The sequence below is a fragment of the Barbus barbus genome (assembly GCF_936440315.1).
Source record: "Barbus barbus genome assembly, chromosome: 22".
Taxonomy (NCBI): Eukaryota; Metazoa; Chordata; class Actinopteri; order Cypriniformes; family Cyprinidae; genus Barbus; species Barbus barbus.
In genome coordinates, this window is record NC_136750.1 from 16003887 (window position 1) to 16029812 (window position 25926).

General features: G+C 36.9%; 1 protein-coding gene across 2 annotated transcripts in view; it reads right to left on the reverse strand.

The window, feature by feature from the left end:
* LOC306888272 (tumor protein p53-inducible protein 11-like) overlaps positions 1 to 25926 on the reverse strand; it is a 66116-nt gene that overhangs the window by 13485 nt on the left and 26705 nt on the right. The window contains exons 2-3 of one of the 2 annotated variants that reach the window (XM_079446468.1): positions 6028 to 6174; positions 5257 to 5394 (exon numbers count right to left, since the gene is read on the reverse strand). In XM_079446468.1, the coding sequence (XP_079302594.1) occupies positions 5257 to 5385 (129 nt within the window). In that variant the 5' untranslated portion in view covers positions 5386 to 5394; positions 6028 to 6174. Of the gene's footprint in view, positions 1 to 5256; positions 5571 to 6027; positions 6175 to 25926 lie in introns of those variants that run through there. The other variant, XM_079446469.1, reaches the window with a different exon arrangement.

A 25926-nucleotide genomic window follows, 5' to 3' on the forward strand; every position in this document is an offset into this window, starting at 1 on the left:
TACATCATTCAAGATGAGGTTTTGCTAACAGTTTGAGGATTTAATGGAGTTGTGAGGTTCAGTCACAAGCTTGTTTAATACTTTTCATATGTTAAATATTTGTCAAATCAAAAGAGAGAAAAAAAAAGGTCAAAATACGGAGATACAAGGTTTCTCTCAGGATTGGAACTACCAGTTTGATTAACCTTAAAAAAAAATAGATTTGAATTTGATTTCACAAAGAACAGTGGTCACTGTTTTAAAAAAACCCTGACGCCAATTTCAAATTATTTGCAATTTACAAAGATCACAAGAAGTTGCACATAGTCGCATCACTAAACAGAAACGTCTGCTTCCAGGTCAGAGGTTGTGGGGAAGTCGTGGCCTAATGGTTAGAGAGTTGGACTCGTGATCCAAAGGTTGCGGGTTCGAGTCTCCGGCCGGCAGGGATTGTAGGTGGGGGGAGTGAATGTCCAGCGCTCTCTCCACCCTCAATACCACGACTGAGGTACCCTTGAGCAAGGCACCGAACCCCCAACTGCTCCCCGGGCGCTGCAGCATAAAATGGCTGCCCACTGCTCCGGGTGTGTGTTCACGGTGTGTGTTCACTGCTGTGTGTGTGCACGTTGGATGGGTTAAATGCAGAGCACGAATTCCGAGTATGGGTCACCATACTTGGCTGAATGTCACTTCACTTCACATCAACTGTAGTGATGATAGATTAAACTAAATAAAATCCAATCCAGTTTTAATTTGAGCAGTCATATTTCATTATGATTCACAGCAGCAAAGATTTCAGGCTCTGAAGCGTACTTTAACAGCTGACTAATAGCAAATTGTATTTTACCTGGTGGTTGGTTCTGTGACGGCCATCTTATTTGAATAGCGTAAGCAGCTAAGACCTTTCTAAACTCTAAAATAGCTCAAATATTTCAATTTGCTGGCTGCTTTGGCCTCTGCAAAAAATTCTCAGCGAGTGCCGACATCCTGAGCAGAGGCTACTGCAGGTCAGACTCTGAACGGAGAAGATAAAAGCCAGGCATAGCAATGAGAGTGATCTCATGAGAGCTATTACTAAAGCCCAGGTCGACTTTTGTATAAAAAAAAAACAAAAAAAAAAACATGTAAACAAAAATTGCTCCTTTGAGGATATCAAAACATTGCAAATGGACATAGAGAGATCAGTGTGTTTATTAGCACATCTTTACACTGCTCTTTCTGCAGCTATCAAATCTGTTTCTGATGCAAATGCAACTTCCGTTTAAACCAAAAGACCATGCAGGTCATTTAAACCAAAAGACCATGCAGAAATAAAAGCAGCGCTTCACTAGGTGTGTATCGTGTGATTGTGCATGTGTTCTGAGTTTGGCCTCGGGCTGTTGTTCCATTAATGAATCATGCATCTGTACAGTCATTCTTGCACGTGTGGTTTTCACAGGAACAGACCCTTCTCCAGGAAGCAGAGTCATGAGCGTGAGACGCATTTAGAAAGAATAATAATGCAGAATAGTGTGGCACAGGGCAGAGAGAAGGCAGGAAGAGGAAGAAATAAACAATATTGTTTTGGAGGGAATAATCCGGTCTATGTGACCGCTCGCTCCTTCATCCTTCATCAACCACAGGTACATGCTTGAAGGAAATGTTTGCAATGCAGGGAAAGGAAAGCAACAGAAATCCTACGGTAAATCGGTCATTGGGGGAATGTGACTCAGGATGCTTCACCTTAACTACTAATCTAATTAACAACAATGGTGTAAAATGCACCTTTACAACAGAACAAGATGATATTCAAAAATGTGACCCTGGGGGGCGTATTACAGAAAGTTTTTTATCTTAGGTCTTAACTTAAGATATGATTATGTTAAATTAGGATTTTTCGCTAATTCGTTTTACAGAAGCAAATCTTAACTTGATTTGGGATTCTTATCTTACAAAATAGTATTTTATCTCTAGTTAGGAAATCTTAAATGGCATTATCAAGCTTGACAATCCACTCTCAGGTCGTTTACCAAGCAACAAACACTGCTGATGAGGTAAACAAAATAATAGAAGCTACTTCACTTTGAAAATAGCCTTTTGCAAAAAACAAAAGGCATTACTTGCACTACAACCAGTAATGCTCCGTGACAATTTTGTTGGTCTCTATAATGCTGGTTGCAGTTCCTGTGCTAACTGTAATATGTTGTGCGGCAGTCTGTAATTACTTATAGATGTTTTTTCATCAAAATATAACACGTCTTCAGGGTCCTCCAAGAGTCTTTCTACCATTAAACATCTTCGTTCTTCATTTTCAACTATTAATAAATGTAATCCCATTGTCGGACAGCACAGCTGTAAGCGTTTTTTTCCCGTTAGCTTTCAAATCATTTTGAAGTTAGGACAGCTGTGGGGTTGTCCTAAAGTTAAGACAGTTTTTTTTTTTTTTTTGTCAAGTTAGGAGGTTTCTGTAATAACGCTTTCCTATCTGTAGTTAAGAGAAGATAACACACTTAGGAAATGCTGTTCTGTAATAGCTTTTGTCCTAAATGTGGTCCTAGCTGAAATGACCATGGTTACCAAACAGATAAGATAAGATTTTAAAGTTAGGATCTTTCTGTAATACGCTCCCAGGGTCACAAATGCTCTCTGTTAAAGTGATAGTTCACCCATTAATGAAAATGTCACCCTCACGTTCCAGACCTCTATGACCTTCTTCCATGAAAACATAAAAAGAAGATAGTTTGAATTTTGTTTTGTCCCTCATGGAAAAGCCAAATAAATGTTTATAGAAATATAATTCTATGTAAATGCTGGTCATCCCCACTTTCTAATTTTAGTTAATTGTAGTTGTTTACTTATCATAATCTATTCATTTTTAAACTCAATGTTAAATCAGAGAAATGCTGCTTACATTATACTGCTACACCAGCTTCAAGGTAGTTATAACGACTTTTTCATAAGGTTAGCTTAACTAGAGTTTAATTTAAATCATAAGTACAGTAGCTTGTAGCTTATAGCTTAGCAAGCAAAAAAGTCCCGTCCCCAACGCTTGAGGGATCTACAGCTGTGCAAATCAGAAGATCCTTCGTTCCAATCTCTGCAAATGGAAGCTTGTTAGATGCCTAAATCATACAATTCCTTTTCAAATTATACTGAATAAGCCACAGTGTTTACCAGAAATACTGCTAAATGGCCTTGTTACATCCTACAAAGCCCCTATATCAGTGAAATAACCACAGAGCTGAATCAGACGTTCTGAAAGGGGAAGTGCGGGACAGGGCCCTTACCACAGCCCTTAGTAACGCTAACGTCTCCAAACAAACTAAGACCCTTCAATCTATATACAGGAAACTCACTCCTCCGGCTCACGGAGAAAACAACAGCCGTTTCACCATGTCACGCTCGCTTTCCTGTGGGTGTGCAGCTTGAGGACAAATGAAAAGTAAAATGGAGTGCTTCCTTCATTTATTTTTAGTTGCGAAAAGGATTTCTAGCTCACCGGCGAGGACAAACAGCCTCAGATATGGGTACAAGCATCAGAGAGTGCATTTCTGAGCATGACATATATATATAGTATAGAAGTTTTTCATATCCCCTAGAGATGCTGGATTACTTTGGTCACTAAGTGCAGATCTAATCTCTGGATTAAGCTATTCATGTACAAGCAAAGCAAGAACAAATGAAATCAGAACACCAGCTTTACTATACTTTTGGATTAAAGCATCATACGCCGATCTACTCTCATTGCATGAAAGTTTCCAGCTCTGAGCATTGTAGCCGATCACAGTATCATTTGTGTTGCAATGATCACCCTATTGCAACACAAATGATTTCTTCATAACAAAAACAGTACAGACACGATGTATCTCATTGAGCAGTGTAGACAGCGTCATTTATCAAAACAGGAGTTTTGGCATGCAGAACTCAAGTCGTTCACACTAAACTTGAAGTGACTGACAGCTCCAGTGATTAAAAATGGACCGTTATTTAATCACTTTCTGTATATAATTTGATCAGAATTTAAAGTTGACCGTTTAGTTACTGGCTTGATTTACTGACTCATAAACAGCAATTAAACATTTTGTGACAAGAATGTCTGACTGTGAGACCTTGCATACCAAAAAAATACTACAGGTTACACATTACTTCTTCGAATTACCACGCTTACACATGGCTGTAACCAGGATTTGAAAATTAGTAAGGTCTAAGGGTGTTCAGAACTGTGCTATAACAACACCTACAACTCATTATATACACTACATATAAACTTCAAAAGAGTAAGACATGCAGATGTTTGTGAAAGATGTTTACTCTGTTTGCGGAATGGACCTTTGATCTTATATATTTTCTTTTTTACATAACTCAACTCTCTCTAAAGCCCCATTCACATGAATTGCTTATGTAACAGCATTACTGTGCAGTCTCTATTTTTCATATGATATTACATGGCTGGATACTTTTCAGAGAGTGCTTGTGTTCGTGTGTGTGTGTGTGTGTGTCTGTCTGTGTCTGTGTGTGTGTGTGTGTGTGTGTGTAAAATCAGATCAAAAACATTAATTTGAGAATTGCAAATAAACTTCCCTGGTGATAAGTAACAAATATTTTTCTCTTATGGCAAATGGATATGCGTTTAAAAAATTACAGCTCACAAAGTCTTTGTTCACAAAAAATGATGTTCCTCATAATTGTGTTTTGTTGCTGTAATTCAAAGAATATTTCATGTATCATGAGTTCTGGAAGGAAAAAATAGACTAAAACGTCAGATCCACAGATGCACTGAGAAGACAGACAAGTCAAGACAGATGTTTTCTTTAGCAGACAGTTTGTATCTGGCTTGAAATGTTGCATGTCACTTACATCAGCAACAGTCAGGTGGTTCTTACAATCTGAGATTGCCATGTTACCGTCTACTGGCAAGTAACATTTTATTTATTCAACAAGGCCAATTTTTACTCACATTTGGCATGTGATAATTTTGGACTTTTTGACTGGAATTTTGTAAAACTCAACTAATTGCAAATACTATTCAGAAAGTAACTGGTAAAATGAACCAATAATAAAAATCAGGCTACATTAAAAAAAAGAACATTATTAACATTATTAAAAAAAGGCTAAATATCTAAATTAACCTGAGGAAACAAAAGATTGTATTGTGTGTTTTTCTACAGCTCTTATCACACACTGACAATATGATCATGAATGCAAAACATTAACGTGTGTCAGCGGGTTTAAGTTGGTATGCAAGTCACATGGAGCTTAGGAGAGAAAATTAATAAGGACAAAGATACAAAAACTGACCTTTGACCTGTGCACTTCTCCATCATCATCCTCTCCACCGACTCCCAGGATCTTGCGTGTTTTGAGTCGGCTCACCAGATCGGTCTGACTGTGTTTCTTCATTAGAGGTGGATGAGGTTTAGCAGCCATTCCAACAGTCTACAGAGGAGAAGAGAAGTGTGAGCGATCTGATTTGTCACTACATGTTCACACACGTACTGTTTGTGTGGCCACACACACTCCTGAGCTCTGGGAATGGAATTCTCATTCTTCTATTTATTCTAATAAGACAAGATCTTTACTATGCACAATCCTCAAGGGCACCAGGCTGTCCTGACATACCGACCCCCAATGAGGCAGCAGATTGCGCAAGGGAACCAATTATATTTTGTTCTCAAAAAGGCAGCAAAAAGACATCACATGAGACAAAATCAGTCTTGACAAGTTGCACGTTTCCGGTCAAATTAGGACAAGTTCTATGAGAGTACTTGGATCTGAACGCCCTGACATGTGGACACAAGCCACTGTGATTTAATATCTAGAAACCGTGGCCTTATTTCTCATGTAATTTCCTGTTATTTGGACATTCCTTCTCAGAATTGTGACACACGAGGCCTTCAAATAAGCTGGTTGCTCGGACACAATTAAAGAATTACTGGAAAAAGGACATTTGAATGTCAGAAATAGACAGTGCTTAGCCTGCAGAAATATGATATCTCGGGTGAATGAAAAAAGGTGCAGGGTACCTGTGAGTGTAAAAGGATTGTCTTTTAGTGTGTGTGCTGAAGTCACCTGCTTTGGTGTACTGAACAGCAGAGGTACAGACAGCAGGTGCTCCCTCAGCAGAGGGAGAGAGGAGAGAGGAGTCACAATCGATGAGGAAGAGGATGAAATACGCCGGAGGCTCCAGCACTACTGAGCCTGGAGAAGGTCAGGAAACTGCACGGGGAAAAAAAGGACAGCATCATCAGTGAGCTCTTCAAATGGCAGGATGTAGTAGTCTACAAAAAAATGAAGTAGGATTAGTTTCAGTATTAATAAAGATGCAATTAGACCAGCAGATATTTAAAAACAGAAAATTCTGAATTATAGATGATGCATAAATTAATGAATGAATCAAGTGCTGCAACACATTGTAATCATTTTTGGCCACTCTGTCGAAGACTGACGAAGCAAACCTACTGAAATCAACAAATCATGTATAAACAGGCTACTAATTTAAAAGTATAAAATATCATTTAAATGCTGCGTATAATAAATCCATGAATCATAAATAATGTTTTAAGTGGTCTAATGTATACACACAGTATACAATAAATAAGTATACATGAATATATAATACATCTATACACTGCTGTTTAAAAGTTTGGGGTTAGTAGAAGATATTTTTTAATTAATTAATATTTTTGTATTTAGAAAGAATGCATTGATTTGATCAAAAGTGACATTTCGTACAAAAAAATCAATTTCAAATAAATGATGTTCAAGCCATTACATGATCTGATGAATCAAAAAATGGGTTCCACAAAAATAGTAAGTTACATAACTGTTTTCAACATTGGCAAATCATGTGAAATGTTTTTTGAGCACCAAATCAGCACATTAGAATGATTTCTGAAGGATCATGTGACACTGAATACTGGAGTAATTACTGCTGAAAATTTAGCTTTGCATCACAGGAATAAATAATTTTTTAAAAATATATTAGGATAGAAAACAGTTTTTTATTGTAATAATATTCCACAATATTACAGTTTTTACTGAGATTTTGATCGAATATGTGAATCCTTGTATTTATATATAATAAAAATAATATATTATAACAATATACACTTTAAAATGTTTATATTTCATGCAATTTTTTTCTCTGCCAACAAAAATAGTTCAGAGCATCAAGTTTTGTGTTATTATCAAGCAACAAATGCCATATGAAATCCATTTTATTTTTTCCCAAAATTCTTTTTTTTTTTTTTTTTCAAATTCTGTGTTTTCCGTTTTTCTGGATTCAGTTTTATTTTCTATTTAAATTTTTCTAAACTCTGTTTTAACGATTAAATTTAAAAAATATTTATCAAGAATCATGTCTAATTAATTGAAATCATGAAATGTACACAATTTAACGGCAATTTCATTTTTAAGGTCTTGTGAAATACTTTTTTTCTCTCAAATTCAGTTTTATTTTAAGAAAATAAGTAAATACATTCTAGTAAATAATTCCTCTGGTAAATATTCCTTAAAAAAATTATATTTTAATGATTTTATTAGTAGTAGTAGCCTATAATAGCATCATTACATTAAGTAATATATTTCTCTTACAGTTTCAAGTTAAACCGAAATTTTATTTTGATTGGTTGCTGCGAAGACCTTTATGACGATAGATTTTCTCAAAAGAAACGGTAAAATGCTCATGAAGTGGTTTTAAAATCAGTTCTACAGATTATGTTCATGCGTTCGTGTACTCCTATATTGAGGCGGCAGAGGCTGAAAACACACGCGCTCCTCCAGTATGTGTGTAGTAAACGAAACCGCATTCATTCACATAGAGACATGCAGAACAAGCAGGATTCATATTTAAATAGTATTTTTTTTGCAGCTAAATATTTACAGATACTAGTCCATATCACGTTTTGATTTAAATGTACCGACCTACTTTTGATTTATTCACCTCAATTTCCATGACATTGCGCGTTAAATTCCATTTTTCTAACTGGATTCTGCAATTCCGTCTGCATTTGGGAAATCATAGGGCCCTAATTATGAGCCTTTAAAAAAAACATATCAGATGGTCATAACAAACAGGGGGAAAAAAAACTTCAAATGAGAGATGATGAAAAATTTGGGGCTAAATCCTGGTAGGAATAGTGGTATATTTATAAGTACAAAACTATATATAATATATAATTTGTATAATCTGCTTGGGCTGTAAATCTGAATTAAAGAGCACATATTCTCTTTTATAAGTGTGCTCTCTGCTGCCGTCAGCAGCGACTCTAGAGAGAAGTTCACAGTTTGATCATGTCCTGATTACTAACGAATGATCACACAGCAAGACCTTCTAAACGCTGGGCTGCTCATAACCAAGTGTGTTACATACTGTACTACAGACGAAGGGCAACGGAATTGTGAAACATGCTCATCTGTCAACGTGTGGTGATACAATGTGACTGAAGACTTCGAATCCACAACAGTCACACTAATGCTGCCAACTGTGCTGAACTGGTGATTCCTGTGAATCACTACTTCTTAACTGAGTGATTTAGCCTGTGTGTGACTTTACCATCACCGATAAGAGGCCATGCTTCAATCAATGTGCTGCAAATCACATACACGAGCCAGGCGATGCCATTCAAAAGCGTGGTTCCAATGCGTTTCTCAACATGAGGCTGCTGGAGTGATGCTGATGCAGTTGCCTAGCAACCCCACAGATTGCGCACCCTCTCATTATTGAAAGTATATATTCTGTGATGAGGCTCTGTTCATCTTGACGCCTCACCTCATTGTTACCCTTCTAGCGGTCAAATCACGCCTTTGACGCAATCTGAAGATCTTGCGGCCATGTGTGAGTTTTATCGACTGGTTATGTTGGGTTGAAGGCTCCCTGTGATGAAATTTTAAAATGTGGCTGGCTACTGTGTATAGAATTCTGAAGCTAATGACATATGGAGGGAAGAAGCAAAGGCTTCATTGTTCATTACAAAAATCCCAAGCCTATGTTTCCACAAAGACATCCAGACACGTCAAGAAGACTTCAGCCTTAGGTTGTGAGTTTATAAAGGGAATAAAATATTAATAGATTATTTAAACAGCAACACATTGCGACTGTGAGAAAAACAGACAAGTGTGCACTTGAGTGAGTGAATGAAAGAAATTCAGCTGCAGGACAACAACATTTCTCCTTAGCATCTGTGTCTTGGGTATATTAAACATATATACAACCCCTAGTCTGAATATGTCAGGAATTTTATAACTGTATTCACGCCATAGACAGCTTCATCAATAAACTTGAAGAATTCTTGTTATTAATAAATTACAAACAATATTAGACCTGCCAGTCAAGCTGAACGAATTAAAAGCAGAAAGCAATCATCATTAGCATTAATTAGCCTTCTGGTGTTGCATATAATTGCATGTGTAAGTCTGAGTCAAATAATCTTTCACTGCCCTTGCATTTTATAATTATGTCTAATACAATAAACTGAGTGCCATGACAAATATCTTAAATATTAAATTTAGAAATGATGAAAGCAATTTGCAATAGCCACAGTTGCCACAGTTTCAAAAATAAATAAAAAAACAAACAAATAAAAAAAATCAATAAGTAAAACTAATTATTAAACAAAGAAATAAATTATGAATAAACTAATAAAATAAAGCAAACAAATAAATGATGAATAAATAAACAAACAAATAAAATAAAAACAAAAATTAATAGATAAAATCAAAAACAAATCAACAAAAAAAAAAACTAACTAACTAACAAACAAATAATTTCAAATAAACAAACAAACTATTGCAACTGATGTTAACATGCATCTCCTGAGAATTGGATTTCACTGAGGGAAAGATCTCTGATTTCGTGACTACAATATTTTTTGTGACTACCAGCATGTCACTGCACTTAAAAAGAAATTCTGAATAATTTACGGTAAAAAAACGGCAGCTGTAGTTGCCGGAACTCTACCGTAAAAAATACGGTAACAAAATTTTAGGTTTAACTTAAATTTACAGTTAAATACCGGAATTTCATTAACTGATATAATGTTAATATACCAATTATTGAAGTAACTGAAATCTGTTTTGTACCTTTTAAATACACTGATAACCACCAAATGCAGGTGGTGATGAGAAAGACACATTATGAACCAAAGCCCATCACAAGCAGCTTTTAAATTATAACATATATAGAAGGTGCACAGTGTCATTCACACAAACACTAAACACCATAATGGTGAGACTCAAACTGAAATAGTGAAGTGAAGTGACATACTGCCAAGTATGGTGACCCATACTCGGAATTCGTGCTCTGCATTTAACCCATCCAAGTGCACACACACACCGTGAACACACACCCGGAGCAGTGGGTAGCCATTTATGCTGCGGCGCCCGGGGAGCAGTTGGGGGTTCGGTGCCTTGCTCAAGGGCACCTCAGTCGTGGTATTGAGGGTGGAGAGAGCGCTGTACATTCACTCCCCCCACCTACAATTCCTGCCAGCCGGGGACTCGAACCCGCAACCTTTGGATTACGAGTCCGACTCTCTAACCATTAGGCCACGACTTCCCCTAAATATGCAATAAACATTCATTTAACAACATTAGATGTAACATACAACCTTAATAAACTTCACTGATAAGAAAAAACTAAGAAGAAACAGTTATTTCAAAGAAAAAACATCAAATTCAAACAAAATTTGAAATGCAACGCAGGGAATTCTGGAACGTCAGTTTACAACAGCAACAACAACGTTTATTTATACAGCACATTTAAACACAACCGGAGGTTGACCAAAGTGCTTTACAAAGAATAAAACACAAATAAAATAAGAGAAACAAGGACATCAACAGACAAATAAAATCAACAGAGTACAGTAAAAAACCCAGGAAACATACTAAGGAATGTTATAAGCCAGGGTGAAAAAACATGTCTTTAAATAGGATTTAAAAATACTAATAGATGGGGCACGTCTGATAAAGGGAGGATGGCTATTACAAAGCTTCGGTCCCGCAGTAGCGAAGGCGCGATTAACTTTAACTCTAGGGACTATGAGTAGGCCAAGGTCACACGATCTCAAGATTCTAGACGGGGTATACAGAAGCAACAAATCGGTCAAGAATTGAGGAGCCAGATTATTGAGGGCTTTGTAAACAAATAATACAATTTTAAAATCAATCCTATACTTGACAGGAAGCCAGTGTACGGACATTAAAATAGGCGTAATATATTATATTACGTTATATATCTAGCGGCTGCACTCTGAACTAACTGAAGACAAGTTTATGGTTTTTCCCTGATTTTTACAGGAACTTACCGGTAACCATTTAACAGGTTTTTGCTGTAGCATTTTCATTTTTTTACCGTTAAAAATCACGATTAGTTTTTTACAGTGGGATTTCCAAAACTACATGATAAAAATAAACACATGCATACAAACATAAATGTCATAACCTGTGTATAAAACAAACAGCTGAAAGATAAATGCATAATCAATTTATGATATCTAAGTGTGGCAAGGCAACCTTTGTGAGAAAAAAACATTTCTGAAGAAGCCAAGTGGCTACATCAATCTCAGCGCATGCTGTCCTGTAGGATCTGTGGCTTATCGGCTTTGCATTCAAGAATAATCCATCTTTAGAAAAGTTAGATGATCAGAACTTGGCTGATTTATAAGTACACACCTCAAAGACAGAGGCTGAATGGGGTTAGTCCCCCACAACATCATCTTAAAAAGTCCTTTATCAAAGAAATGCCTAAATGCATTTCATAAGCAACATAATTGAAATCAAAGCATTTTAAAAAAACAGCCACAAACTGATGTACCATTGCTGGTCCATTAGTCCTAAACACTGTAACAAAACATGGTGCTTTTATTTCCTGAAAGCATCTGTGATAGTCGTGCCGCTGATGTGGGTGTTTAGTGTTGCAAATGCATCTCTCCCATTGCTCAGTGAGCTTGTGTTCTCCATTACGGCTGAAATGATTTCTAGTTAAGATTAAAGCCCATGGTGGAGGTCTGGACATTTCCAACCATTAGCAATCAGGACAGCAGAGATGACAGCAAAAACTTTTGGCGTGTGCCTCTGTTCCCAACCCATAGAATATGGAAATACATATACTATACCTTCTAATCACTGCTTTTTTCTTGTTTTCCAGTGCAAATGTCTAAAGATTCTTAAGATACACTTACTTGATAAGCAAAAGGATAGAATAAGAAGTCTTGTTTTATGAAAAATGTATCAAAATGAAGGGATAACTCAGGAAGATTCATTTTTTGCAGTGCATGCAACATTCAATGCCATGACTTTCCACAGAACCCACAGAAACCCTGTAAACACATAGAATTATTATTATTTTTTTTATTATTATTATTTTGACTTGTCTGTTGCTGCACAATTAAACTATGGCATTTTGACACAAGTTCATATTTCATTTAGTAATATGGCTGATAATACAATTTTAATGTGATTTTAAAGCCATTTCTGTTTAGATTTACAAATCTGGAAACACATTACAGCAGGTCAACTCGCCACTGGTCGTCCAATGTAAAATCTGAGCAAAACCAATTTGAAAACCACTGCAATAACTCACCGTCAGATTACACCCAATTTTTGTCAGAGTCCATTAGGTTGTTCCTACAGTAATTGCTGCCATCATTTTGCTCTCTTCACTAAGGCAGGGAATGCTGTGAGAAAAGGGCAAATAAACTGCAGGCTAAAGTGAACAGGCCTCTAATTGACAGCCTGTGACAAAAGGACATAAACAGAGCAGGGAATCTCCTCTTGATGCGAACTAGCTGCTGGACAAACATAAGCTGGGACAGGAGTTATTAAACCTGATGCCACACAAATCTCAAGCTGCTTTTTAGTTCAACTGGAAGATAGGAGCAAATGCATTTGACCTCTTTGAAACTACACTAAAGGAGCTTTTATTGTCATGAAACTGGTGCTTCAGATCATCATGTTTCATCAAGTTAGTATCTGCAATGAAGAGCTCCTTGTATGGTTACTGCTACATGGCATAAACTTCACTCAGTAAAGCAGGAGATTTCACCGCTCGACTTCTCTTAAAGATGGACTGCTGGATGAAATGTACATAAACGTTTTAGTTAAAAATATACAAGGGGATTAATATAAATAACGAGATGCTCAGTTTACAGTTCTGTGCAAAAGTTACAGTCGTGGACACTTATTAACTAATGGTATGTAATGTGTATATTAGTTTGACACACAAAAGCATATTTTACTCTGTATTTACATTGCAAATGTTTTGTGGAGTCTCGGCTTGCCATGCCACTCGCTTGAACTGAATAAACTTGCACTGCCAGTGCAGCTGCGGAAGAGACCTACTTAAAACACACAAACAGCTGTTCAATCTCTCATCTCCATCTCTCTCTACACACCCATCCATTGCATGTACAAGTGCATCAGTCATTTATGTTGTTTGTTATAGTTAGCTTGACTAAATATTTATACGTACGTACATATTCATACTTTTTATATTATAAACTGATAACCAATAACTGATTTAGGAGAGATTTCTAGATTACATCAGCCTCCATTGTCAATGCAGCTACTCTAGAACAGTAGAATCAAATATCTTTGCACTCATTTTTAAAGGTCAATTTTGGAGGCAACTCTCTGCCAAGAACAACAACAATTTAAATGTTACCAGAGACAGAATAACGGGAAGGAGACGGTCCACTTGTGGAAAAATGAATGGGAGAAAACATTGATGCTTAACCATATAAAGTCTGACATATGAAATAATTATTATTTTTTTAAATACTTTATATTAATTTTTTTTTTATTATTATTTTTTTTTAAAAATGGAACAGCATATGGAGCCTTTATTTACAAAAAATAAAAAAAAAGCTTTTTGTTGAGTATCATATTTGATACATCAGGCTTTCATGGTTCATATAGCATCAGATAGCATGGAGTTTATATACAGTGCCCTCCATAAGTTTTGGAACAGTAAAGACAAAATTGCTCTGTTGGCTGTGGAGTCAAGACATTTGCAAATATGATTAAAAGATGAATATGAGACAAAACTACAGAATGTCACATTTTATTATTAGCCGTTTCAACACATATATGTTTTACCAAATAAAAAGAACAGCACTTTTAGAGTTCATCCCACTCATTGATGTGAGCATAAGTATTGGGACAGTTGAACATAAGGCAGATATAAAAGATTAAAAGATATTATTTAGTTGCAGATCCCTTGCGCACAATCACAGCAGTGAGTCTGTGACCCATAGACATCACCAGACTCTTGGTCTCATCCTTTGAAATGCTTTTCCCAGCCTTTAATGCAGCCAATTCCAATTGTTGCTTGTTTTGGGGAGCCTTTACTCTCCTCTTCAACTGATGAAATTCATGTTCAATCAGATTTAAATATGGAGATTGACTTGGGCAATCTAAGACTTTCCATTTCTTTGCCCTTATAAATTCCTTGACTGAACTGGCAGGGTGTTTTGGGTCATTGTCCTGATGCAATATGAAGCACTTCCCAATGAATCTGGTGGCATTTTCTTGAATATTGGTAGGCAAGATGGTTTTGTACTCGTCCAAATTCTTTCTGCTACTGTCATCATACATTACGTCATCAGTAAAGTTGAGAGGGCCTGTTCCAGAGGCAGCCATGCATGCCCATGCCATGACACCACCTCCACCATGCTTTACAGATGAGGCTGTATGCTTGGGATCATTGCAGTTCCCTTTTTTCTCCACATTTTTGCTTTCCCATCACTTAGATAAAGGTTCATCTTTGTCTCATCGGTCCTTAAACACAGTTCCAAAACTCTTCTGGCTCACCTTTGTGCTTTTTTGCAAACTCCAATCTTGCCTTTCTATTTTTGGTGCTGGTCAGAGGTTTGCATCTTGCTGTGTATCATCTGTAATTCTGTGTCAAAGTCTCCTGAGGACAGTAGATTGTCAGAGCATCATCCCAGCTTTCTGGAAGTTGTTGGTGATTTTACAGACACGTCTTTTAGGATTCATTTTCACTGCTTTTATGATTTGTCTGTCATCAACTACTGTTGTTTTCTCAGCCGATCAGGTCGTTGTTGGTTGCTGGTGTCTCTGGTGGTTTCCAAACTCTTGATTTCTCCATGCCCTTTGTTTTTGCTAGAGCTCTAACTGACTTCCTCTTTTCTTTTAGCATCCAAATTGCTTGCTTTTCTCTCAAAGTCATCTCCCTTGTCTTCATCCTGGTCTGTGTGTGTCATCATCGAATGCAAGATTCAGAAGTAATGGATATAACTGATACAACACATTCCTTGCTTTTAATATCTGAAGAATTAATGCAACAGGACACAGCTGATCACTTAGAAAGACCTGTGAGGCAACTGTTTCAATACTTATTCTCACATCAGATAGAGGGATGAAACTCTAAAAGTGCTGAACTTCTTAGCTGGTAAAACATCTATGTGTTGAATCACCCAATAATAAAATATGACATTCTGTAGTTTTGTCTCATATTCATCTTTTAATCATATTTGTAAATGTCTTGACTCCACAGCCAACAGAGCAATTTTGTCTTTACTGTTCCAATACTTTCGGAGGGCGCTGTATGAGAAGGAAAAAAAAAACCATCAAATTTTTATTATGTTTCTGATATTATATGAAATTCTGATATAAGTAACAAATGAAATTATATGAATTTACCTTGTAAATCAATGCAAATCAATGTTATCTTTATAAAAGTAGAAGCAGAATCCTTACACAAAATGCACATAAATCTCAGTAGTAACTACTTATCTCCTAATAACATATGTCTCAGTAGATGATGATATTTCAAGGGTTAGTTTTATGATCAAAGCTCTGTAGTTTTTATTGTGGCCAGAACATATAATGCAAAGATGTATTTCATATGTGACTCACATTTCAACAAGATTTTGCTAAAAAAAAGAATAACTATCAGAAGACAGAAGGCAAGTGGTAGATGGCATATAACAGGTTTTGATCATGTCGATAAATTAGAGGCCTTACAATTTTGCATACATCAAATATGATACAGTAGGCTTAGTATATATAACCATACAAGCCTCTGTTATATCGCTCTACGATGTATTGAAATTCAAAGCTTATCATACCTCATCTTGGAAATAAAGCTTCATGTCTTTAAGTCCATACTATATAAAGTCAGCATTATTTCTCTGAATAAGTTATGATGCACGTATATTATGCCCTGATTGAGCAACATCTATTTCAGATATATCTTCAAGAATGTGCAAATTCTATGGAGTTTTACAAGCATTACAGTTTCCATAGGAGTAAAATACTGTGAATAACTGTACAATGCAAATTAAGGTATACATGTATGCATAAAGCAAAATTCCAGATTATTTCTCATTTGTAATACACATGTTGAGGACCTCATCTGTCCGACATTTGTCAGGTACTTAAGGGGGTCATTTCCCCCCATTTTTAGGCAAGAATTTCAGGATGTACCACAGCAGATAGCAGCTAATAGCAAGCTATTTGAGTGGTGGAACAGATTTGCACAAGGTTACCGTATAGTTAATTAAAGCTACAGTCTCTTGATTGGGTCGATATCACCATAGAGTGCCTTTCAGCCCTCACAATACTCAAAAATAATTTCACATTCGCTTTGTCAAATCATAAATAGTAGGCACAAGTACACACCCACATTTTTTTAGATAATTATGGGCCATTATTTGAAGCATAAACCATAAGATATGTCCACCCTGTCATGGACACACACAACATTACTGTTAAATACGTTTTCATTGCAAAATTAAGATGCAAATGATATTTTCTGAAAGGTATGATGTCCCTTTTCTAAACAGGGTTATTAAAAATACATATAATAATAATAAATAATATAATTACATCCTCAAATCACGTTGATATAACCATTCAAGGGACATGGACAAACTCTTATTTTTTATTAAATAGAAATATAGCTTTTATTACCAAATGATCAATACAATAATATCTTATTTAACAAAATATTAATAGGAGAATATTGTTTTTAAATGTTATGATTTGAAAATATTCTGTTATTGTTCAAATTTAATGAGCAGTGCATGGGACATATTAAAATAACACGCATCCTCTTACACAAAACTAAAAAAAAAAAATAATCTAGAAAATGTTTCTAAAGAGCCATGTAATGCTTTTGTTATGAATATAAAAACTTTATATAAAAACTTTTTTTTAGCCTACACTGTAAAAAGATGCAGACCTCCCTACTCAAAATGTTCTAGTGACTGATTACATCTAAATTTTTCCATTGGCTCAACATATTATTTCTCATTGAGCCAATGTTAACAGACTGTTGCCACAATTGATAAAATTCAGTTAGCAGAAATTCAATCGGGCCAATGGCAAAATTTAGATGTAATCAGTCACTAGAAAATTTTGAGTTGGGAGGTCTGAAATGTTTTACAGTGTAATATAACACACCCTTTCATAGTCATTTTTTATGTTAAGTTATCATGGCAAATCATTTAGTTATGTACAGGACTCCAAAAAGCCCCCTACAGTGATATTGACCCGATTACTATGACAGAACGTCAAGTTTCAGCAATCAGAGCTTTGCTAATGAAGCACGTTTTTATTAAAGAGTTCTCGGGTGCCCATTTTCCACAAGTCGATATGATTCTTTAGGGTCTTAATGAAAAGTCTAAACCATACTTTGGTTCAAATTTTTAAATGGTAGTATAAAAAAAACACCCTTTTTACTCTGTCCAAATCACCTCTATTTTCAGCAAGCTGTTTTTAGTACATGTCGCTTTAAATGCTAATGAGCTCTGCTGACCCCTCCCCTCTCTTCCGTGGAGTGACGAGCAGACTGTAAACTAGCTCATTATAAGGAAAGGCGATTTGCAAAGATTCATAAAAACCCCTTATACTCACTTCTTCTGTAGATGAAGCTGGATCACGAATGATTCGCGCGAACAGACACATTTAGGCAGATCGAGATCAGCGCATTCCCTTCAAACACGAAAGTAACGTTAATTCTCTGCGTCTTCAGTGGCTCAGATGTCAGGAGTAAATGACAACTGCTATGTTCATTATTACATCCAACAACAGAACAATCAATCGCTTAATCCGAGACATTTTGTCTTCCCCTGCACCGGAGTCGACACAATGGCAGACAGCTCTCAGCTCACTCAGGGCGGGTCTAAGGTAAGACGGTCTTGTCAATCAACTATCGTCTGTGCAGAACTACGTCATTCTGACAGGAATCTCAGAATAGCTTGATTTGAGAAAGTGGATTTTAAAATAGGGATTTTTTATAAACCACTGGGTGGATTTTTATCATTATAGGATGGGTGTGTGCACACACTTCCAACACACATTTATGTTCAAACAACTTGTAAAGTGAATTTTGCATCCGATGACCCCTTTAACATTTTGTCTCTCATACTTTTCCTGGACATTCCATACTAAAACACACAAATGTGAGTGACACACCAAGTATTACAGATTTGAAATTGCATGAATTATGTAATCATCACTAAACAATGATTTCACAATCATATTACAGCGGCCATAAAAAGACAACAAAAGAAAAGAACTGAAGGGCGTTTCCTTCTACCTGGACGTGCATTTCTCACAGTTGCTGTGTCAGGACAGTCGTGATGGGTTTTGAATCTTTGTGCTTGAGGAGCTTTCCTGCACTTGTCTATTTACACCATTTCATGGTCTGCCACAAGAACTTACTGTGAGTGACAGGACAAAAAAGTGGAACGTCCTTGTTGATGCACCCAGCTGAGACATTGGTTCCCTCGGCAGAGCTCAGCAGCAAACACAACCTATATTTACACAGGAACACAACTGAGAGACTGAGTGGCACTGCGTTGTGTTGGTACACCTGCACAACAAAACATTTTACAGGCAGGAAGTAAATGAAATATCAAAGCCAGCTGGGTAATGCAGCTGTATCAATTTCTTATTTTTAAATAAAAATTACGCGTCCAGTTCTGACTGTCCTTTACATTGAAAAACCATTTTCTGAGAGGCTGGTTGGTTTTCATTCTCATAGGCCCTGTTTACATTCACTTTGGGTAATCAGATCACAAGCGGTCAGTCGAGACCAACTGACATTTACAGCAGATATTGGCGTGCATCTCAAATACATCTCTTGTGCCCATCTGTGATTGAATTTCACTGAGGGGAAGATCTCTGATTGTGACATCACTCAATACATCAGCAGATAAATAATAAAAGAAAAATTTAAATAAATAAATATGAAGACTAAAATTACATTTTGTCCAATAAATGAAATATTAAACACTAATAAATACAAAAAATCAGTCATAAATACAATAAGAAAAAAAAAGCATTACAACATTAAACTGAGTATGAAAAATAAATAATAATAATGAGATTTGCTAAAGATTTAGCACCTTTTGAAAAATTAAAGATGAACTTTCAGAGCAATTTGATAGAATAACGACTCACTAAGAGTAATCCTTTCATGAATTTGAGTATTTTATAGTGTTCCATTCACCTGCGATGAACCGCTGAACAGAACTGAACATGAAAATCATTTGTTTTCTGATTTTTTTGTTTTATCTGCTTCTCAATTCCCACCATTAACAATCGTAAAACACCAGTGAGGTTACCTGAACTTGCATACTTCAAGAAAGCAATGTAGGAAATAGTAACCGTGAATTATTTGTTATTATGTAAATGTAGAAGCTGATTAGAATCTTGGCACCATCTGTGTTAGATTTAGCACATGCCCTCAGCTATCAGTTGTGCACTGATTCATTTCTCACTCCCAGAGGAACTCATTGTACCTTAGCTGCCTGCATGAAGCTATCTTTGTACAATGACAAAAACAAAATCAATGCAGATCATATGCAAAGTCGATCCACATCACACTGAGCCAAACGCACAGGAGGTGGACGTGCTAACAATCCAGCAGAGTCTCTTGCAGTCAGTCAACAGGTCTTAAATAAGATCATCCACTGACATTAGACGTCTCCCCTTTGACTGATAAATAATACAGAAGCTGCAGTTTGGTTTAATCAACAGACCAGCAGTACGTCCCTAGAGACATGATGACATTAGACCTCATGATACCAGAAATTTGTACATCCATCCACAATTTTTACCGAGGTGCCAGGAGATGACAACCTGTCAACACTGGAAAAAAAGTCTAGTAAGGGTTGGGGGGTGGGGGTGGGAGACTTTCCCAATCTCTGTCAACAATGACATCAGACAGGACACTGCCACAATATATCTGTGACATTTGAAATATTATCTGATAACTGATGGATCTCAGTCTGACCAAACAATTGCAATTTCAAGACAAACAATCACATTCACCACAGACAACTAAAAAAAATAGCAAAAGGAAAAGCTATATTTAACACTGAAATAAGCATACAAATAACACACTGCCCTCTTAATTGGACTTTTATATAATAAACATAGACACCACTGTGATTCATAAAACTGCAGGTAGGAAACAACCCTCCAGCATTACTCAAGAAAGTCATCGAGACATCTTTCTAACTTTGACCAACAGACACTATGTGATGGGCCACAGTTTGACGTCAGTTTGTCGACTAACCCATGCAGGAGGCTAATTCACTATGGGTTCCCTTGGGAATTTTTTGTTGGTTTTAGAGTGGTGGTTTTTTGGTTTGTGAGTAAAATAAGATCTATGGTTTATGTATTCAGTTATGTACAGTTGTACCTCACATGTAAATTTTGAAACTGTTGAATGCCTTTACTAAAAGGGATCGTTCACCTGTAAATTAAACTTTTGCCATAATTTATATTATATTTACCCTCATGTGTTACAAACCTCTCTGACTTTTTTTGTCTTTTGTGGAATACAAGATGTTTTGAAACTTTTTTCCCCCAAAATCAATGTGGTAAAGTTTTTTTGGACTAGTATGGGCAAAACATGAAGAAAAAAAAAAAATGAAACTTCAATAAAATGAAACATAAATCTTTCAATTTGTTCCACAGAAGAAAGACATTCATTACAGTATTGAAACAACATGAGGGAATGATAATGACAGATTTTATTATTATTATTATTATCATTATTGGGTGAACTATCAGTATCAAGTTGCTATCGATTTGCTATTTGGCTGGCTTACTCTAGATTAGTTGGAAAAACTATTTCCCAACTAATTTTTTGTTGTTAGAGGTCAAATCAATGCAAGAAAAATACTGTAACGGGAACATAGAGAGGAAAAATTAATTATACTATGTTTAGAAGAGTGAGTGTATGGGTTCCTGCAGAACATTCTACCTCTGACCTGTTACCACACAATCGGTCCAAAAAGGCCCTGTCCAAAATCGCACCCTAAACCCTCATGGTCTTCCTCTGAGTCCAAACTTTCATGACGTAATGCCGTTTTGTCTGTCTGGTAGAAGTCTGCAACGGAAAGTGTAACTATGTGTATGTGTAACTACGGCTAAGTGTAACTATGTGCCTTTGATGCGCACTTCTGTCAAGCCCACATTGTGGCGAGCACAATGTGGGCTTGACAGAAGTGCGCATCAAAGGCACATAGTGGCCCCAAAGGGAGTGCTCGCGAGCACCCTTCCAAATGCTAAAATGACAAAAGGGACACCCTTAAGGTCTAGTGGACTTAACGGACACGCGCACGTGGCGCCATTGTAAAGCTCTTTGCACACTGAGTCTGAAATTCTTGTCACACAAAAAAAATTAGTTTGCTTTAATAATCTTTAATCCAAATCTGAAAATGCCCCTCCCCTCTAAAGTGATGGGCCTTCTCTGATGACATCAGTTTGACGGCTTGGCATGAGCGTGACATCCTCAACCACGCCCCTCCAACTGTCAGTGTTCATTTCTGAATGAAACGCCTACTTTACTACATCCAATCAATTCGCAGTATAAAAAACAAGCCATGTCCTCTATTTTCCTCATTCGATATTCTGTTTCTCTCAGAAGTACAGTGCCCTCCAAAAGTATTGGAACAGTAAGGCCAATTCCTTTATTTTTGCTGTAGACTAAAAACATTTGGGTTTGACATCAAAAGATGAATATGAGATGAGAGATTAACATTTCAGCTTTTATTTACAGGTATTTTCATCTGGATCTGATACACAACTTAGAAGATAGCACCTTTTGTTTGAACCCACCCATTTTTCATGTTACCAAAAGTATTGGAACATATAGAATTAACATAGATTAAAGTGAAAAAGACTTAATATTTGGTTGCAAATCCTTTGCTTTCAATAGCTGCATCAAGCCTGTGACCCATTGACATCACCAAACTTTTGCATTCTTCTTTTGTGATGCTTTTCCAGGCTTTCACCGCAGCCTCTTTCAGTTTTGGGGGGTTACTCCCTTCAGTCTCCTCTTTAGCAGGTAAAATGCATACACTACAGGGTTTAAGTGTGGAGATTGACTTGGCCAGTCTAAAACCTTCCACTTCTTGACCCTGATGAACTCCTTTGTTGTTTTGGCACTATGTTTTGGGTCATTATCTTGCTGCATGATGAAGGATCTCCCAATCAGTTTGGATGCATCTTTCTGTAAATTGTCAGACAAAATATTTCTGTAGACTTCGGAGTTAATTTTGCTGCTGCCATCATGTGTTACATTATTAATGAAGATTAATGAGCCTGTCCCAGAAACAGCGATGAAAGCCCAAGCCATTACATTACTAGTGTAATGTGTACTATAATGTACACCTGTGTACACTGTGTTTCAGATGAGCTTGTGTTTGGGATCATGAGCAGATCCTTTCTTTCTCCAAACTTTAGCCTTTCCATCACTTTGGTCCATAAAATCAGTCCATAAAACCTTGTCCCAGAATTTTTGAGGCTCGTCTCCTATTCTCCTTGCTAATGATTGGTTTGCATCTTCTGGTGTAGCCTCTGTACTTTTGTTCATGAAGTCTTCTGCGAATAGTAGATTGTGATACCTTCACTCCTGCCCTCTGGAGGTTGTTGCTGATGTCACTAACAGTTATTTTAGGGTCTTTCTTTACAGCTGTCACAATGTTTCTGTCATCAACTGCAGATGTTTTCCTTGATCTACCCGTTTGAGGTGTGTTACTTAGTACACCAGTGGTTTCTTTCTTCCTCAGAAGATTCCAAATGGTTGTACTTGCTATTGCCAGTGTTTGTGCAATGGTTTGACTGATTTTCCATCTTCTCTCAGCTTCACAATTGCTCGTTTTTCACCCAGACACCTCTCTGGTTTTCATGTTGGTTACACGACTAACTAACTATAAATGCAGTCTGCACGGATCTGAAACTGAGAGCAGACATTCAGTGCTGTTTATTGTTTGAATAATCAATTAATAGGACACACCAGGGCAACAAAACACACCTGTCAGTCACATGTTCCAATACTTTTGGTAACATGAAAAATGGGTGGGTTCAAACAAAAGGTGCTATCTTCTAAGTTGTGTATCAGATCCAGATGAAAATACCTGTAAATAAAAGCTGAAATGTTAATCTCTCATCTTATATTCATCTTTTGATGTCAAACCCATATGTTTACAGTCTATAGCAAAAATAAAGGAATTGGCCTTACTGTTCCAATACTTTTGGAGGGCACTGCACGTTACGATACGGACGTACAAACGGTCGCATATTTCCGGTTCACGCGGACTTTAAGTACCGACACCACAATGGTGTTAGACATTGTACTGCCATCTATTGACGTGGTTCAGTTTTGTGTAAATTAAATATAGAAAGTGGTCTACACAACAATTAAAAACCTTACCAATAAAAAAAGAAGCAACTTGGGCATCACTACTTTCTCCAGCACCAAACCTTTCCACCTAGTCCTAGTGTATGCCATATAGTTGTTTACTTTTTTTTTTTTTAATTTGTAGTTATGGATTCTTCTGCTGCCTATAGTCTGTTCTATAGATTGCAACAGTGCCATTCACTTTTTCTGAGGCCTTGGCCACCTTGGACAGCAGGCCAAAAGGTTAATTTCAGGCCCTGAGCCGTTACATAAGCATAAACTGACATCTTTGTTGTAGTTGCAGAATCAATTTATGCCATAGAACAAAATGTGACGTTTTCTTGAAGTAATATTAACCACAGACCTTATTGTACTCATAAATCAAAAACCACTATTCTAGAAACTCCAAAGGGAACCCAAGGCTTGAAAATACTCGTCAGGGTTTTAGGACTACAAATGAACAGCTCTATAGGCATTGAGAGATTAAAGGATCATGCTTATTGACATTATATATATATTATATATATATGAGACAAGTCTGCTCACTTGGAGCGGGTGTGTGAAGAGCCGCCAGCAGAGCCCGTGTCATTTGCGCTTTAAGCACGCAGAGACAGATGGCCTTGAAATCAAAACATTTGCAGAGGAGATGATTCGGCTTTGTTTGGAATGGTTAGAGTGCCATAATAATAATACTCTGTCTTAAGCCATTTCACCCTTCGCCAAGCGGAGGATGGCGGGATGAGTGCACATATAGAAACCTCCCTCCCGAGACGTTCAGAAGAGGTTGGCCCCCTGAGTGGCAGCAGCTTGCTGACAGCTCATTAAGCCTCTGTTTGTGCTAATGTGATGAAAGTGTGATGGAAAAGGCACTCAAACATCTTGTCCATCCCAGCATACGGCTGATCTTTCAACCAACGTAATTCAGCTGCTCAAGTAAACAACAACTGATCTCCTCAAAGCATAGAAACGGACACTGCACTAGCAGGATGTTCAAGACGATTGGCTGCACATCCTGACATCGCCAACATGGCCCTCGAGCCATAAAAACACCTCAAGGAACTCTACTTACTCGTTCCTTGTCATCGAGCAAATCACACATTCATCCAAAGTGACTCCCAGCACACCAACCACAGGAGCAATTGTGGGTCAAGTGACTTGCTCAAGGGCACAACAGTGATAGAGCCGGAACTCTCCAGGTTCTTACCAACTCCTTGTTGTATGTCCATTGACACAACTCACTGTGACTGTATTTGAGCTGAGCAGCAGGGGATTTTGGGATTGAAGGTGAAGCAAGAGGTGATGAATATTGACAGGATTGTGTGCCATTCCAAGCAAAGCAAATTTATTTATATAGCACATTTACAAACAACAGACATTGCCCCAATGTGCTACACAATAAAAAACAAAAACAAAAAAAAAACGTAATTTAAAAACCAACAACAGAAGATCCCTAATATAAGAAGGAGCCAAGACTAGATAGCTCTTTATAAACAAACAGGAGAATTTTGAAGTCGATCCTAAATATAACAGGCAGCCAATGTCAAGATATGTGGTCCCTCTTTCTTGCTCCATCACAAATCTCACAGCTACTCTTTGCACTAGCTGCAGGCAGACTAACACAGTCTGAGGGAGACTAATATATAACAATTTACAATAATCTAACCTAGATGAAATAAGGGAATGAACCACAATTTCCAAATTTTCCTGGAAATAAAATGCTCAAATAAAAAAAAAGCTACCTTTAATGAGGGTACGGACCTGTTTATTAAAATTTTGTGATGAATCTAAAATTACCCCTAGACTCTTAAGATCATCAAGCTTTGAGAACATTGAACCTAGTTGACCAGCAATGGAGAACCCACAATCTAAACCTCAGTCTTATACTCTCATTTAATTTAAGAAAGTTGTTAAAGAGCCAGAGCTTAATGTCAGGATAGCATTCATGTACTTTCTCTAAAGAAAATTATTCACCTAGGCTCACAGGGAAAATATAACTGAAGATAATCGGCATAACAATGGTAAGAAATACTATACTTCTGAAAAATAGTGCCTAAAGGAAGCATATACAAAGAGAACAGCAGCGGCCCCAAAATCGATCCCTGCAGAATGCCACATAATAAAGGAGCCGATGTGGAAAAAAAGTGTATATGAGTTTCTGGTAACACTTTAGAATAGGGAACACTTCTTCACAATTAACTAATTAACTATGACTTTTCCCTCAATAAATTCCTAATTTGCTGCTCATTAATAGTTAGTAAGGTAGTTGTTAAGTTTAGGTATTGGGTAGGATTAGGCATGTAGAGTAA